Source organism: Cervus elaphus, chromosome 33 (assembly GCF_910594005.1).
Source record: "Cervus elaphus chromosome 33, mCerEla1.1, whole genome shotgun sequence".
NCBI classification, from domain to species: Eukaryota; Metazoa; Chordata; class Mammalia; order Artiodactyla; family Cervidae; genus Cervus; species Cervus elaphus.
The window spans coordinates 55,065,093-55,081,525 of NC_057847.1; the positions used below are offsets into that span (position 1 = coordinate 55,065,093).

The following is a 16,433-nucleotide window of genomic DNA, read 5'->3' on the forward strand; positions in this document are numbered from 1 at the left end:
TTTATGCCGTTAACATTAGCTATGTACTCACAATCAAATTCTAATTCTAAAATCTTATGTCTGTACCCCTATTAAGTCAAGAGGGACAATGAGCAAGAAATAAAGAGAAATCCTTAAATGAGGTAATATCAAACTGTACCATCATATGGAAAATTTTTTTAAATGGCACTGCTTATTTTCCACAAATAATTTAATTTTAATGCACCATACAGTATAAGACATTAACATTGATAATTTTAAGTTCTAACTTAACACAACTGGCTAACCAAATCTGTACCAACGATATAGAAATTATGGCATGGTTCTCTGAATCATGACAATTTTGAAAGGGTGCTCCTCCTCAAAGTTACCATGCTGTTTCTAGATTTGGACTCATAACAATTTAGATTTAGAAGATATATTATCACATATAACTAGCCTCCCTCTATTTTGTCATGTGTGGGGGGTTGTACATGTATATTTATGTGTATATATATTATTCTCTGATGCACACAAATATATGTATATACATATATGGTCATCCAGTGTATTTATTCATGTACACATGAGTGAGTGAAAGTCGCTCAGTCATGTCCTACTCTCTGCGACCCCATGGATATACAGTCCATGGAATTCTCCAGGCCAGAATACTGGAATGGGTAGCCTTATCCCTTCTCCAAGGGATCGTCCCAACCTAGGGATCGAACCCAGGTCTCCCGCATTGCAGGAGGATTCTTTACTGTCTGAGCCACAAGGGAAGCCCAAGAATACTGGAGTGGGTAGCTTATCCCTTCTCCAGGAGATCTTCCTGATCCAGGAATTGAACTGGGGTCTCCTGCATTGCAGGCAGATTCTTTACTAGCTGAGTTACCAGGGAAGCCCCTGTACACAGGTAGATATTCTGTAATCAGCCTTTCTCTACTTACTGAGTTCTCCTTAAGTTCAAAAAGCTAGAATATAATTACAGGATATAATCTGATCTTTAGTCAGATGGAAATGGCAGAAAAACTGGTGATTCAGAAGACTGAATGTATGTAGATAGATGATCCCAGAAAGGTACTATAATTTATGAGACTTTGGGAAATTGTTTTTCTCTGATTCCAGAGATATCTACTTGTTCTTTGAGGCAGCTGAGATTCAAATCAACTCTGTGAGATATGCACAACACCTTTCCATAACCCTCTTTATTGAGGAAGAAACAGGGTGAAAAGATAGAAGACTCTTGAGAGTCTCTTGGAAAGCAAGGAGATCAAACCAGTCAATCCTAAAGGAAATCAGTCCTGAATACTCACTCGTAGGACTGATGCTGAAGCTGAAGGTCCAACACTTTGGCCACCAAAAGACCCTGATGCTGGGAAATATTGAAGGCAGGAGGAAAAGGGGATGACAGAATATGAGATGGTTGGATGGCATCACTGACTCAATGGACATGAGTTTGAGCAAACTCCGGGAGATAGTGAAGGACAGGGAAGCTTGGGGTGCTGCAGTTCATGAGGTTACAGAGTTGGACACGACTTAGTGATTGAACAACACCACCAAGAAGGGTGAAAAAGATGAACAGTTATGCTCAAGGTCACTATGTAAGTGAACAGACTGGTCCTTTTCACTTCAAATTCATTTTTTTTTTTAAGAAAATTAGAACTAGATGTGACCTCGGAGGATATCTAATCCACATTACACATTTCTAAATCTTTCTGGTGGTTGAAACAAGTGGCAAGTTGCATAGCCTGTTGATTTATGTCAGGTCACTCATATATCTTTTAATGTATGAAAATCAAATAGTCAGCATACCAAGGTTTGGAGACGCTTGACATTTCCCACTCTTGAAATCAATCACCAATCTGAATGCCATGGTTATTACTTAGATTCAGAAGTTTGCTGTAAGCAGAGACCATGACCTTGGAACAATTATTTTCTCAAAAGGCATTACCAATGATGTGAGCAAAGTACTCAGACTGTCCTCAACTGTGTGAATTCCTGGCTAAAGAAATGGCTACAAATCGTCCATGAGTACCATGAGTTTGGCTGAAATCTCATTTCAATGTATCTACATTTCATAAGCACTAAGTTTAAACAAAGTTAAAATGAGCTAGTCAAAAAAAATACTTACTTAAAGATTTTCTGTGCTCTGGTTTCTGTTCTTTTATATCACTATCATAGTGACTTAGTAGTTCAGTACTGGAGGATCTCTGGATTTTAAATAATTCCAGGTTTCTTGAATGACTACTTGGATCCTTGGGCTGGAAATAACAATTAGACGGAACAATTTTACATAGAAGAAAAAAATTCACTAAATAGTTCTGTGATCTATTTTGATGTTAGATTAACAAGAAGTTTGAAATAAGATAATTATTTTGAAATAAGGTCCCTATGCTAAGCTTAATTTTCAAATTATAAATGATATACATATATATGTGTGTGTGTGTGTGTATATATATATATATATAATATTACTTATTAAATGCTGTGCATAGCCTAAGCACCCCATGCATTAATTCAATTACTTATCACAGATATCCCATGAGGTAGGTATTTTATTACCCTTATTTTCCAGACAAGATGACTGAAGCCAAAAGAGATAAACAATTTGCCTAAGGCCACACAGCTAGAAAAATCAGATTCAAACTTTCAAACTCAGGCAGTTTTACTCCAGAGTTTGCTCATAATGATAAAAAATGCATATGCATGTGTGTGTGTGTGTGAGCATATGTGTGCCTCGATAAGGGAACTATAATGATAATGGGGAAAAATTTACTTGCTATTTTATTTTTTAAAGTTTTGATCCCAAAATAATATAATGGAAGTGTGGGATTAAATCACAATAAAATCACAAAAATATTATTATTTTTATACCTTATTAAAAGCTCTCAAGAATATTTTCTTGTCAAGATTTTGCAAACACTAGTGTCCTAAATAAGATGTTTGGTTGATAAACAGTATAAAATGAGTAGTTTTAAATAATTTGACTCTTTTAAGAACATACTCTAAACTTGTGATTTAGGGTAATTTCATGAAGTTCTAGATATGTAATTTTCACGAGAACAATCTAGCTTAGCTGGAAGAACAATGGAGATCAATACAAAGGATTATTATTTACTAGTATTATAACAGTGAGTATGGGCTTAAATACACTGATACTTATTTTCAAGAATATGTATTACAGATTGCATAAACCGAAAATGTGAAAATTTAGTAGTTATTAAGTTCTTGTTTGCTTTATAAAGCCTTCACTAAATCAATGTCTGTTATTTCAGAAAAAAAAATGAATGTATTGTATTTTTAAAGAGAGAAATCAAATGTCATTTAGTTTCACAAATCCTGTCAGCATTCACAAATGCTGAAAATGGCATTAGTGGACTGTTTAAATTAAAATAACTTAATAACTCTCAACTCATAGGATCTACTTAAATGTATGTGTGCAATATGCATAAGCAACAGGTTTAAAAGACTACATTCTAATTAATAAAGGTAACAGCTAAAACAAATACATACCAGTCTGTCAATTGCATTTTTGATAGCGTGGAACCAATCCAATATGATGAAGTCAATATCTGACTGCAGAAGGAACTCATTTCCTGATAAAGTTGTGATCTTAAAAAAAAAAAAAAAATCAACAGGTGAGCAAACCATATAAAATGATCTGTTACATTTAAAAATATATGCTTTAAAAAAAAACACACTTTAATACACTGAGATATTTTCTTGTATTCCAGTAATTGTCTTTCTGGGAACTGGGAGACTAGGATCATTTTGAACTGCTCTCTACAAACCATTTCTTCATGTCATAACAAATACATTATCATTTCAATAATAGAACGATTAACTCAAGAGTAGGTCTAAAGCTGAATTACTCCAACTCCTGGAAAAGCAAGTCAGGAAGTTCGGAATAATGCAGACAGTATCCACTTAAGTCAGAATCACAGAAAAATGCACCCGGGTGTGTCAGAATTCATTCTGCATGTTTGGCTCTTTACTGTTTGTCTTTTTCAAATCTAATAGTATCTCTATATTTGATTTCCTTTTATGGAGGGTACTAAAACACATTATTTACCAAAGAGACTAATGCAGACTTTTCTAAAAGGTCATTCTAATGAGTAACATTTGGCTATTTCTATTTTCTTATCAAAAAGATCTATAGGAAAGTAATAAAGACCAATTTACCCACAAAGAGAGTACATTAGAATAAAAGTTCATTTACATATTTGGACCTCTCCTGGAGAGTAAGGATCAGAAGAACATTCCTGTTCCATACGTTTAGGGCTGTTAAGTAGTTGGCAATATTTAGCATACAACTGTAAGTTTTTCAATAAAGGGAACCTTTTTCTCCTTGGAATTGTTAGAGAAGGATGTGACCCTACAGAAAACTTGATTTCGCACATAAAGGACTACTTAGAGAAGAATTTGATTAGAGAAGGTGTGGACATGCTCTTTGTTTCAGGCTATCAGTCTGAACGGTGAAGATTTTCCCTTTGTATTATTGACTTTTTTGTTTCACCAAGAAGATGAACATTTCCCAACTACCGTCATGCTTCAAGCAAGGCTTCAGAGGTTTAGAGGACAGACATCTCAAAATACTCAATCAGGAGTTAGTCACCTCTTCTCAGCCTTACTTCCTCTAAATGGGATGTAAGAGCTGAAATATGTCACAAATTCAGAAAATCACAAATCGTGGTATAAAATGCGTCTGTAATTCTATCATTAAAGTGACAATTACCCAAAATAGCTCACTCTGAAGTTTCAGTGACTCTTATGGTAACATTTAATGACAACAATCCTGAAGTTTTAAAGAAATCTTTGTTTACACAATACGGATGTATTCATTTGCATTGATATTTAGGAACAATTATTTAGAGATGCAACATTACTCAGTGCTGCAATATAATCATTCTTGAGTGAGTTGAATCCCAACTTTTTACAACAGTCAGAAAAGGAAGTATCCAAAGTACATGCAATTAAGAGACATGAAAGATTAGAAAATAAAAAGGAACTTAATTACCCACACTAGAATTTGACAGATTACCAGGGCCTATCACTTTTTTTTTTAAAAATAAAATTGCATGTAAGATTCGGGGTAGCTCAAAATAGCCTCCAAATAGTCCTCTGTTTTATGTATCTTGTAAAAGACAGTTAAGCTGATGTTTGCTTAATTATCTGAACACCCTTGCCATGTTCTTTACTTATATAAAGTTCCAAATATTTACTTTATATAAAGTGTTGCCACAGAAATAGTAATCTAAAAATATAAGGTCACTTCTAACTAACCTAAGAAAACTAGTAATGTCCTTGACCTCTACCTTCATCCTAATCTGAATATAAATATTTTGATTATGAATGTATTACATAATGTTACAATTTGCTAACATACACACAGAAAAATGAATTAGCCCAAATGCAATGTACAACCTATTTCTCTGCCATTATAAATAAACTATTATCAAAATTATAAAAAGGAACACTTTCAAAGTGCTAGAAACAAACATAATTAGATTTACCATATTCTGAGGGTTTAGGAAAGAGCCAACAAGGTTCAATTTTCAGCCTAGTAAATTCAAATAGTGATTAAATATGAGTACTTCAGCAATGCATTTGCATTTGGGGTGCATGCTATGTAATGCAAAGGGAATCTTTACTGCTAACACAATGAAAAGCAAAATGTATCTTAAAAGTTTCTTTGTCCAAATTTATTACTGCATTATTTGTACATAATCAGTGATTTATGAATTCATTTTGGGAAGCTGGACCAGAGAACTATGTGAATGCAATTCATTTAAAGCATACTATTAGAAAGATGCAGTTGCATCCTCTCCTCTGTCTTCCCACTAATCTTTCAAGTTCCTCGGCAGTCTGGAGAAGACTGCTACTGCTCTCTACAGTTTAAACGCATCCACTTCTTAATTACAGTCAGTAATTGACTTTGTTCTGTTCCATTCCAGTCACTCATAGGAAAGCGGCTTCAAAGTCTTTGGCTGGTAAAATACATTGAATTCAGGTTTCTCAATGTACTTTTTTTTTCAAACATTACCTCTGTAGGTCTGATAAATACTTTGCCCAATGATATTTGCACTTTGAGCAGTCAAATTGTCAATGCTCCTGAGAAAAAGATATCAGTAAATGTTAGTTTTTGACTAAACCTTTTGATTGAATCTCTCCTGATGACACTACAGAGTGACATAGAGCTGATAACAATATATTAAGTCAGAACAATATATTCTTTTTATATCATGTGTTGTCTCAGTGACAGATGCTGGGACAAGGTAGATGAAGGAAGAATTTACAGAAAAGATGGTTTAGGCAAGAGCTGCTGGTCTCCACTTCACTTCAAAGCCTACTTTAGACAAGTGCCTCTTGAAATCCCTTATCTCCACCACGTTGTATTTTGAAGGTATATATCTTGGCACCAAAGACATCTCAATGAAATTATCTGGTGTTGTCAAGAATAGATGCATTTAAATACCTGTCAGGACATTTGCCTAAAACTTTTCTCACTAAATAGTGACCATCTGAATTTTTGCTGGTAAATGAATGTATACCTAAACAACCTTGTAAGCATATCCACTGGCCATCATGCAGAAGAGACAACATTCCTCAAGACTTTGGTATTAATTCAACAATAGTTTCCCCTTGGGCTAGGAACATAGCTCCATTTGTGTCCTTGTTATGGTTCCTCCTAAGATGGAGGCAGGTATAACCCAGTTCCAAACTCCACTGATTAAAGACAATGAGAGAAGAATGTTTTTTAAGCTTTAATTAACAAATGGGACATTGTTATGCAAACTTAAAACTGCTTAAAAGACTTTTAATGAGAAGTGCTTATGTTTAAATATTGCCCTTTTCAATTCTGTCAATAAATTAAATTAAATTGTCAAATAATTAAATTAAATTGCTCCTGTGCATTGCTCCAATGCATTCTGGCAGTTAGTCTTTCCCCTGTTAGAGGCTAATTTAAATGAGGAATTAATATGTAGGATTGTATTTATATAATTAAAAATTTCCACACTTTGGTTTACCAGAATAAAAACAAAATATTTTCAGAACTTAATGTTTTTCTGATTCAGTTCAGTTCAGTCACTCAGTCATGTCCGACTCTTTGCAACCCCATGGACTGCAGCACACCAGGCCTCCCTGTCCATCACCAACTCCCGGAGTTTACTCAAACTCATGTCGTTTGAGTTGGTGATGCCATCAAACATCTCATCCTCTGTTGTCCCCTTCTCCCACCTTCAATCTTTCCCAGCATCAGGGTCTTTTCAAATGAGTCAGTTCTTCGCATCAGGTGGCCAAAGTATTGGAGGTTCAGCTTCAGCATCAGTCCTTCCAATGAATATTCAGGACTGATTTACTTTAGGATGGACTGGTTTCATCTCCTTGCAGTCCAAGGGACTCTCAAGAGTCCTCTCCAACACCACAGTTCAAAAGCATCAATTTTTCAGTGCTCAGCTTTCTTTATAGTTCAACTCTCACATGCATACATGACTACTGGAAAAACCGTAGCTTTGACTAGATGGACTTTCGTTGGCAAAGTAACATCTCCGCTTTTTAATATGCTGTTTAGGTTGATCATAACTTTTCTTTCAAGGAGCAAGCGTCTTTTAATCATGGCTGCAGCACTGGAGCGTCGGCTGTGTGGCACTGGAGTGACTGTGAGGAGATACCCCACGTCCAAGGACAGAGAAGCCCCAGCAAGACTGTAGGCACTGGAGTGGCAGCCGTGCAGTGCTGGGGTGACTTTGAGGAGATACCTCATGTCCAAGGGCAAAGGAGAAGCCCCAGCAAGATGGTAGGAGGGGTGAAATCGCATTTAGAATCAAACCCCATACCTGCCAGAGATGCTCAGAGGGCTCAAGCAAACCTTGTGTGCAGCAGGACCCAGAGATCCCACAGAGACTGAGACAAAACTGTGTTTGAGTGTCTCTTGAGGAGGTACGGTCAGCAGTGGCCTGCTGCAAGGGCAGGGGCTCTGGGTGCAGCAGACCTGGGTATGGCATAAGCCCTCCTGGAGGAGGTCACCATTAACCCTATCATAGAACTGCCAGAACTTACACAGAACTGGGGAAACACACTCTTGGAGGGCACAAACAGAACATTGTTTGCACCAGGACCCAGGAGAAAGGAGCAGTGAGCCCACCAGAGACTGACCCAGACTTGCCCCTGAGTGTCCAGGAGTCTCTGGCGGAGGCGTGGGTCGGCTTGGCCTGCTGCAGGGTGGGAGGCGCTGAGTGCAGCAGGGACTGCATGGGGCTTTTTGAAGGAGGTCACCGTTATCTTCATTACCTCCACCATAGTTTAGTGAAGTCGCTCAGTCGTGTCCGACTCTTTGTGAGCCCTTGGACTGTAGCCCACCAGGCTCCTCCGTCCATGGGATTTTCCAGGCAAGAATACTGGAGTGGGTTTCCATTTCCTTCTCCAGGAGATCTTCCCAACCCAGGGATTGAATCCAGGTATCTCACATTGTAGGCAGATGCTTTACAGTCTGAGCCAACAGGGAAGTCATAGTTTGGCCCCAGAGAAATAACAGGGAGGGAACACAGCCCCGCCCATCAACAGAAGATTGGATTAAAGATTGACTGAACATGGCCCCGCCCATCAGAACAAAACCCAGTTTCCCCCTCAGTCAGTCTCTCCCATCAGGAAGCTTCCATAAGCCTCTTATCCTTCTCCATCAGAGGGCAGACAGACTGAAAACCACAATCACAGAAAACTAACCAATCTGATCACATGGACCACAGTCTTGTCTAACTCAATGAAACTATGAGCCATGCCATGTAGGGCCACCCAGACGGATGGGTCATGGTGGAGAGGTCTGACAAAACGTGGTCCACTGGAGTAGGTAATGGGGAACCACTTCAGTATTCTTGTCTTGAGAACCCCATGAACAGTTTTTATGATTATAAAGCATTAAATTTACTGTGGAGAATTTAGAAAAATTAAAGATAATGAAAAAACAAATTAAAACTATTCATAGCTCCACAGAGTAAACATTATAGAAAATTTAGTCATTTTCAGTGGTTTATAAATAGTAACCAAATGTACATGATAATAATTGATGAAAAACTTTATAGATAGATAACTCATCAGCAAAACACAGTAAAATATTGCTGGCTACTTCCATTTCAGATGACCTCAAATGAATGTTGGGAGACTATCAAAGGTGCAAGAGTAACGTGTGTTCCACTTTTTGATGGTAGCAACTTTCCTACTGCAGAATAAATCCCCAAAAGAATCCTTAGTTCAGGAGAATGAGAGGATGTGTTTCTCACTGAACATCCCCCTAATCAACAACAAGGACTGATTAAACATCTATTAAGTGAATGGCACATTGTTAGAAGCTAAGGATACATAAGCTCCACCCTCAAGAGCTCACAATCTGTTCAGACAGATAAGGACATAAGAGTATAGAGATAAATAACAATTGAAAATGGCTTATACTAAGTCCCAATGTGAGTGGCATAGACAATGTTCATGTCAAGATTTCCGAGGAGGGAATAATTACTGCAGACACATTTACATCATGGAATTATACATAAACTGTTGGTCATGATAAGTTATTCTATAAGGTTGATTGTATCAGAACTTTAGTATATTAGGGATATGAATACTACCACTTGGTATGCAAAGCGATATCAGTTTTAATGATCTCAAAGCACATAATAAACATTCTTCAAATGCAGCTTTCTTCCACTCTCATAAAGTAATTTTGCAAATGAAGAAAATGAAGTAAATGAGGAAAATGAAAATGCCATTCTATCCAATTGGCATCATTTTAAATGATTGAATCAAGAGATTACAAAGATCTTGATTTCTAGTTCACTAGTCTTCAGCAAACTGTTGTATACCATCAAGGACTCTGTGCAAATGAGAAAAGGACCATAAGGATTTGTTTTCAGTTGTGAAATTCAGACTACAGACCTTAGACTAAAGTTGCTTGTTTCTTTACTATTGTGTTAAAGATAGCACCATTTTAAAAGACCCACCAGTATTCTTACTCAGATGCTTTCTTTTTTTCCCTCAAGGACAGTCAGTATCCTACTAGGAAAGTGCATGTGCCTCTGTGCTCAGTGGTGTCCAACTCTATTGCCACTCTACAGACTGTAGCCTGCCAGGCCCCTCTGTCCTTGGGATTCTCCAGGCAAGAATGCTAGAGTTGGTTGTCATTTCCTTCTCCAGGGGATCTTCCCGACCCAGGGATGAACCCGCTTCTCCTGCACTGGTAAGTGCATTCTTACCACTGAGCCACCAGGGAAGCCCAAAACATAACTGGGTTATCCAATTAACTCCTTGAGATCCTAGAAAGGGCTAAAACAATCCTATGTTTGAACTAAATGTCTTTCACATTTTGCTTAGGATCAAATCTGGCTATGAGCCTAAGGAGGGTTTACTCCATGTTAATAAATTTGAAACTGTGTATAGGAAATGCATTCTAAAGTATTCCAGATATACAAAGAGTTTTGAAAAATGTTAAATGATGTGGCTACCTACAGATAGGCAGATTACCCATTTAAGAGGAATAGAATTTAATTATGTCAAGTATAGTAAATTCATATGAAGTGAAAATAGAGTATTTTTTGTTAATTTTGGCTGTATCTTTAATTCTAACAGCATAAGAAATACATATACCTTGGTCACATCATAGTGAAACTGAAGTAACTAAATTGAAGTAACAATAACTTTTTAAAAACCCTCAGATTAGCTTTTTTTTTTTTTTTCATCTTGCATTACACTCCACATTTGATATGGAGGTTGTCATGGTTATACTTATAGTTAAATTACTTGGTCTCAAAGGTGTTTATGACCACTCAAGAAATTACATTATCAAGCTGCATGTCTGTCTCAAATTACAGTCTGGTTTGAGTAACTCCTAACATTTTTCTTAACATGTGGAGCAAAGTTAACACAAAACAAAGGGTAAAATATCATTTAGAAGTAAAAGGTCTTCCATTTGTCTTTCCAAAAATGTTACTTGTTAAAACATTTTGTGAGAAAGTATCTGCCTTGTGTTCCCAATGTTGCTAGATGTTAAGTAAATATATGCTGATTATAAAAAAAAAAGTTGCTTTGGCAACTCTCTTATTAAAATGCATTTGTAACCCCCATCTGTCATGAAAGTTTTGAAAAGTTTGTTTACTTTGGATAGCAGCCTTATCCAGGGTTGCCCCAGCAAACAATGATAGCAGTCTTCAGAAGTCGTGTGAGGAACAAGTCACTAGGGATCCATTTTTGTTTTAATTGGCACACACAAACACTTTTCTGGTCTGTCAAGAAGATCAAACTAATATGCATGGAGGGTGTTATATTCACAGCTTTGGGGACCAGTAAAGCTCCCTTTATTTAAGTAATTTAAATGATAGACTGCAAAAACTTTGCAAGTCAGAAAAATGTTTTATACTTTCTTAGGGAATATTTGTTTTAAGCAATGGAAAATGTTCTACATATCTAAAGATGTTGAACCTTATGTTATAATTACCCTGTTTCTTCTGACTCTGAGAAATGTTCTAAAATCCACATGCTACTAAACAAGCCTGGTCATCAATGGATCCTGCATTTCCACAACTGCCCCTGTATTAACAAATGTGTGTTCACTGTAGTTTCCAGATGTTTATAGGTTATGTTTTCAATGTGTTTGGGGTTGATTGATTTGCATGTCCATTTACTGGAACCCTCAGCAGTGTCATCATATAAAAATAAGCTGCTCATGTAAGCAATTTCTTTTATAATACAAAGTAAACAATGTTGGGCAATATACACAACAGATCTTAAGTGTGTTCCGAAACCTAAGGTTTAAGGTCAAACTTTCAAGACACAGCGTTTTTTAACTGAAATTGAGTTGTACCACGGATACCCAAATAGTTTGGTCCATGCATTCTTGCAATACAGATTTATTTGTTCTGCATAATAAAACTGGTTCCACAGTGAACATTCACACCCGGAGTCACTTGCCCATTCTACCTTTCTGTTTATTAATGAAATACCCAAACCCAAACAAAGAAAAAAAAAAAAAAACAACTTGGGTTCATTCTTTTGTCTGTAGTAAAATATTTTAACACTGACAAACAGTCTTCTCAATATTCATGCAAGAATACTATCCAAGTAATTAGTAGATAGTTTAGCAGTTTCTACAGTCTTGCAGTCAGCTATACCAAAAGTTTTGCCTGTGGTGCTCATGTGAAAAACGACTGAAAAAGTGACTAATCGAAGCAGTTGGTGTATAAAGATATCAGCTTAGAGTTTTATTGCTGTTAACGTTAATTTTTAAACTTGGGGGGAATAATTGCCTCTAGATAAACGCATCATCTCAGGGCTCCTGTTTGCTGGTACCCACCACTCAATTAATCACTGCCAACCACACATCAGCTTCTAGCCTGATCTATGCTCACTGTGCAAAATTACTCATTTAGTCACATGACTAGTGAGTCACTTGGGCATTTGCTGCCCCCACCATTTCCTAATTGGAATGGTTTTTACTATTTCTGTATTTATTTAAGCAATGCCCAATGTAAAGATTTTTTAACAAATATAAAAGTATAACTTAAACACAACATTCCCCTTTCCCAAGGCATACTGGTTGGTTGCCTATCCTTCAAATTTTTTTTTTTTTGACTCTTGGATAAACATTATACATGTGTTTATATTTTAATGAAAATGTCATCTATACTGTTATATAATTTTAATGCATTTATCTATACTACCATCATCTTTCACATGGATTTAATAGCTTTTTGTCTCTCTACCATCTCATCTGTTTCCCCTTCCAATCCATGTTCCACACTGTAGCCATCGTGATCTCTCTGAAATTTGGATCTCATCATCCCATTTCTCTTGGAATAGGAAATGGCAACCTATTTCAGTATTCTTGCCTAGAAAATCCCACGGACAGAGAAGACTGGTGGGCTACTGTCCCAAAGAACCAATTCATCTACCTGATAATCTGAGATTCCCCAGAGCTGTTACACTGCAGTGTAAACCCTGTAATTCAGGCTGCCAGACCCTGTGTGCTCTGCCACCTACCTGCTCTGGAGCCCTTGTTCCACATTTCCCTCTGCATCTCTCTAATCCAGCCATACTGATATTTTTCCTTGTCTAGCTCTTCCGAACTAATTCTCATTTCTTCCCTCAGAGCAGGTCGTTTCCTTTCTGCAGAAACCTCTATGATATTATTCAAATCAATTTAGATGTCACCTTTTCAGGAAAGGGTTCTCTGAAACAGAAGTTCCTGCTACATGCTCCTATGAATCCTGTTTCATCATAGGCCAAAATGGTCTGCATTGCAATTCCCTGTTGATTTCTCTGTTCCCTCCACTGCACTGTTATCACTTAGAAGCCAAGAGCAATTTTCTACCCAGTATGTAGCTATACAACCCACAACCAAGGGGCACTAAGTAAATAGCATATAGGTCAACTTTATCAATCTTATATATTTCAGTGAATGCATTATATCCTACTGTTTGATATGCCATAGCATTTAACTCATCCTCAACTTTAATAAAATTTTGAAAGTTACAATACCATTGTGTACTTTCAGGCAATGTAAGTGTTTATTTTGAGATCTAATGATGACACCTTTTATCAGAGTAGAGTAGGCAATCCATTTTGAAGATTGAGAGCAACACTCTTTTCCCATCAGTCAATGAGCCCTAGACTTCAGACAAAAGGATTAAACATGGAGGGAGTCAGGAAGCACCAAGAGTGGTTCTGTATTTAAATGCATATTGCTAGAGGGTGTGGAGAGAAGGGAACCCTCTTACACTGTTGGTGGGAATGCAAACTAGTACAGCCGCTATGGAGAACAGTGTGGAGATTTCTTAAAAAACTGGAAATAGAACTGCCATATGACCCAGCAATCCCACTTCTGGGCATACACACTGAGGAAACCAGATCTGAAAGAGACACGTGCACCCCAATGTTCATCGCAGCACTGTTTATAATAGCCAGGACATGGAAGCAACCTAGATGCCCATCAGCAGATGAATGGATAAGGAAGCTGTGGTACATATACACCATGGAATATTACTCAGCCGTTAAAAAGAATTCATTTGAACCAGTTCTAATGAGATGGATGAAACTGGAGCCCATTATACAGAGTGAAGTAAGCCAGAAAGATAAAGAACATTACAGCATACTAACACATATATATGGAATTTAGAAAGAAGGTAACGACAACCCTATATGCAAAACAGAAAAAGAGACACAGAAGTACAGAACAGACTTTTGAACTCTGTGGGAGAAGGTGAGGGTGGGATGTTGCGAAAGAACAGCATGTATATTATCTATGGTGAAACAGGTCACCAGCCCAGGTGGGATGCATGAGACAAGTGCTCGGGCCTGGTGCACTGGGAAGACCCAGAGGAATCGGGTGGAGAGAGAGGTGGGAGGGGGGATCGGGATGGGGAATACGTGTAAATCTATTGCTGATTCATGTCAGTGTATGACAAAACCCACTGAAAAAATAAATAAATTAAAAAAAAAATAAATGCATATTGCTAGAATAGAATGTTCTCGATTATATTCCAAAACATGTGCTTTGCAGGGGTAATCTATAGTCGAGTATCCAAGAATCTCACCCTATGTATTGATCTTTCTAACTGAGTGTTGACAATATGGGAAATTGGACACAGTTTAAGATTTTCAAGAGTTAATGCTAAGGTCAATGGGTCAAGTCTTTAGAGAACCTCAGTGATGCAAAGTTGCTGGTCCCGCACTGTTGCAGCCATTATGTTCAGTAAAGTGTTATTAATATTAATAAATGAACACCCTGTAGGAGGTCAGGGGGCAGTGGTTATGTTACTAACACTTGCATTTAGAAGTATTAGTTAATTTAAGACACAGTGACTTAAGCAGAAACAGGTATTGTTGCCCCGAGTTTATTACGCACACATGTCTTCGGTTAATAAGTGCTGAGACTGCAAGACGAATAAAAGATGTTGAAGTATGTGTCTTTATGTAATTGTAACATATTTGGCCATGATTATGAGTGTTTATAAAACATTCAAGAGTTGTTCCATGTCTACTTACATTAACGAGAACACCTGTTAATGTTAGAGCTGTACAGACTTATTTGCATTAGATTCAGGTTTTTGCATACTGTACATCACTTTTTGAAACAATTAGGTGCTTATAGAGAAATATAGCTGAGTAAAAAACAGCAGCTTGAATGCCTTCCGGCTCAAGACAATTCAACTCCAGGTTTCAATGAAAAACAGAAATCTGCTGAATTACAAGACTGCCAGTTAGAAGTGAATGTAGGTGTACTTTATATTTTTCACATTCAGAGAACAGAAGATACATATAAAAATCTGTGCTTTAATCTTCAAGTAAAATTACAGCCAACTGAGATAGTTTCCAGACAAAGATGCCAACCAGTAAGAGATGGCAATGCCATCACAATAATGATTCTCCATCATCTTGGGTACATTCCAAAAGACAGCATCTTCATCAGTCTGAGAAGGCTGGACAAGTCCCGTGGGGCTTTTGACTGGATGAGAAAATGTACAGACTATTGCTCACCTTGCTTTGTTTATAACCCTTTGCCTTGGAGCCCTTTGTATGTAATGACATAACTAAAAGGAGGGGAGGAGATAAGGACCCCCTCTGAGTCAGTCATTTCCAGGGCTGCTGGTCCCGGCACAACAAAAACCTACCAACGTAGAAGCCAGTGAGTCTGCCTTATTCATAATTCAGAAAAACAGTTGCAACTATGGTAGGTCCCACTCTGTCTGCCACTTCTCATAGGATGTTGAAACTTCTGCGATTTAAATATTTTCAGTTATTGAAAAGGGAGCACTTGCACAAATCTGTAGATTCACAGCCTCTATTATCATCATTATATTTAAGAGGTGCAATATTTACATCAAAATGACTCACTTGGTGATATATGCTAAAGATAAATGTGTATTTATGATCTGAAGAAGTGTGATGTATAACTACTTTGTCAGACATAAACAGAGTGCCTCTGTGCTGTTCTAGGGAACTCCGATTATCCAGGGCACAGATGAGCTATTCTCATAGAATTAATGCCACTTTGTCCTGGGAAATGAGGGAACTGAGAATTACCCTGGGAGAATGTGTAGATCACAAGAAAGAATGGTATCTGTTTCCTTGTCTAACATCACACTACATGGTCTGGGCAGAATAACAAATATGCAGTGAGGATTTGGGGATCAAACTAGCGAATTTTTATTGTCTGGAACACAAAGTTCCTAATTTAAGAAATAAAGTTAATACTATAGCAAAACCTTACTTTTTGGTTTCTGAAAATTTTCAAATTGAATATAACTAAGATCTTGACAGATATCTTATATAAAATAGTATCATTATTCATTAAGAACGACCGACTAAGCATATATATAAGTAGGAAGTTCATGAATGAGGAGAAATTTCTCTTTCCCCATGAATTTTAGGTTTAAATAAATTGAAAATAGTGAAACTTTCCTTGAAAACAAGCAAAAGTGACAATTCTGTTT

General features: G+C 37.1%; 1 protein-coding gene across 2 annotated transcripts in view; it reads right to left on the reverse strand.

Moving 5' to 3' along the window:
* The window catches only part of ARHGAP15 (Rho GTPase activating protein 15), a 677,227-nt gene that overhangs the window by 327,089 nt on the left and 333,705 nt on the right, over nt 1-16,433 (reverse strand). For both annotated transcript variants that reach the window (XM_043894414.1, XM_043894415.1), the window contains exons 7-8: nt 3,472-3,570; nt 2,090-2,219 (exon numbers count right to left, since the gene is read on the reverse strand). In XM_043894414.1, coding sequence (XP_043750349.1) covers nt 2,090-2,219; nt 3,472-3,570 — 229 coding nt within the window. The remainder of the gene's footprint in view (nt 1-2,089; nt 2,220-3,471; nt 3,571-16,433) is intronic.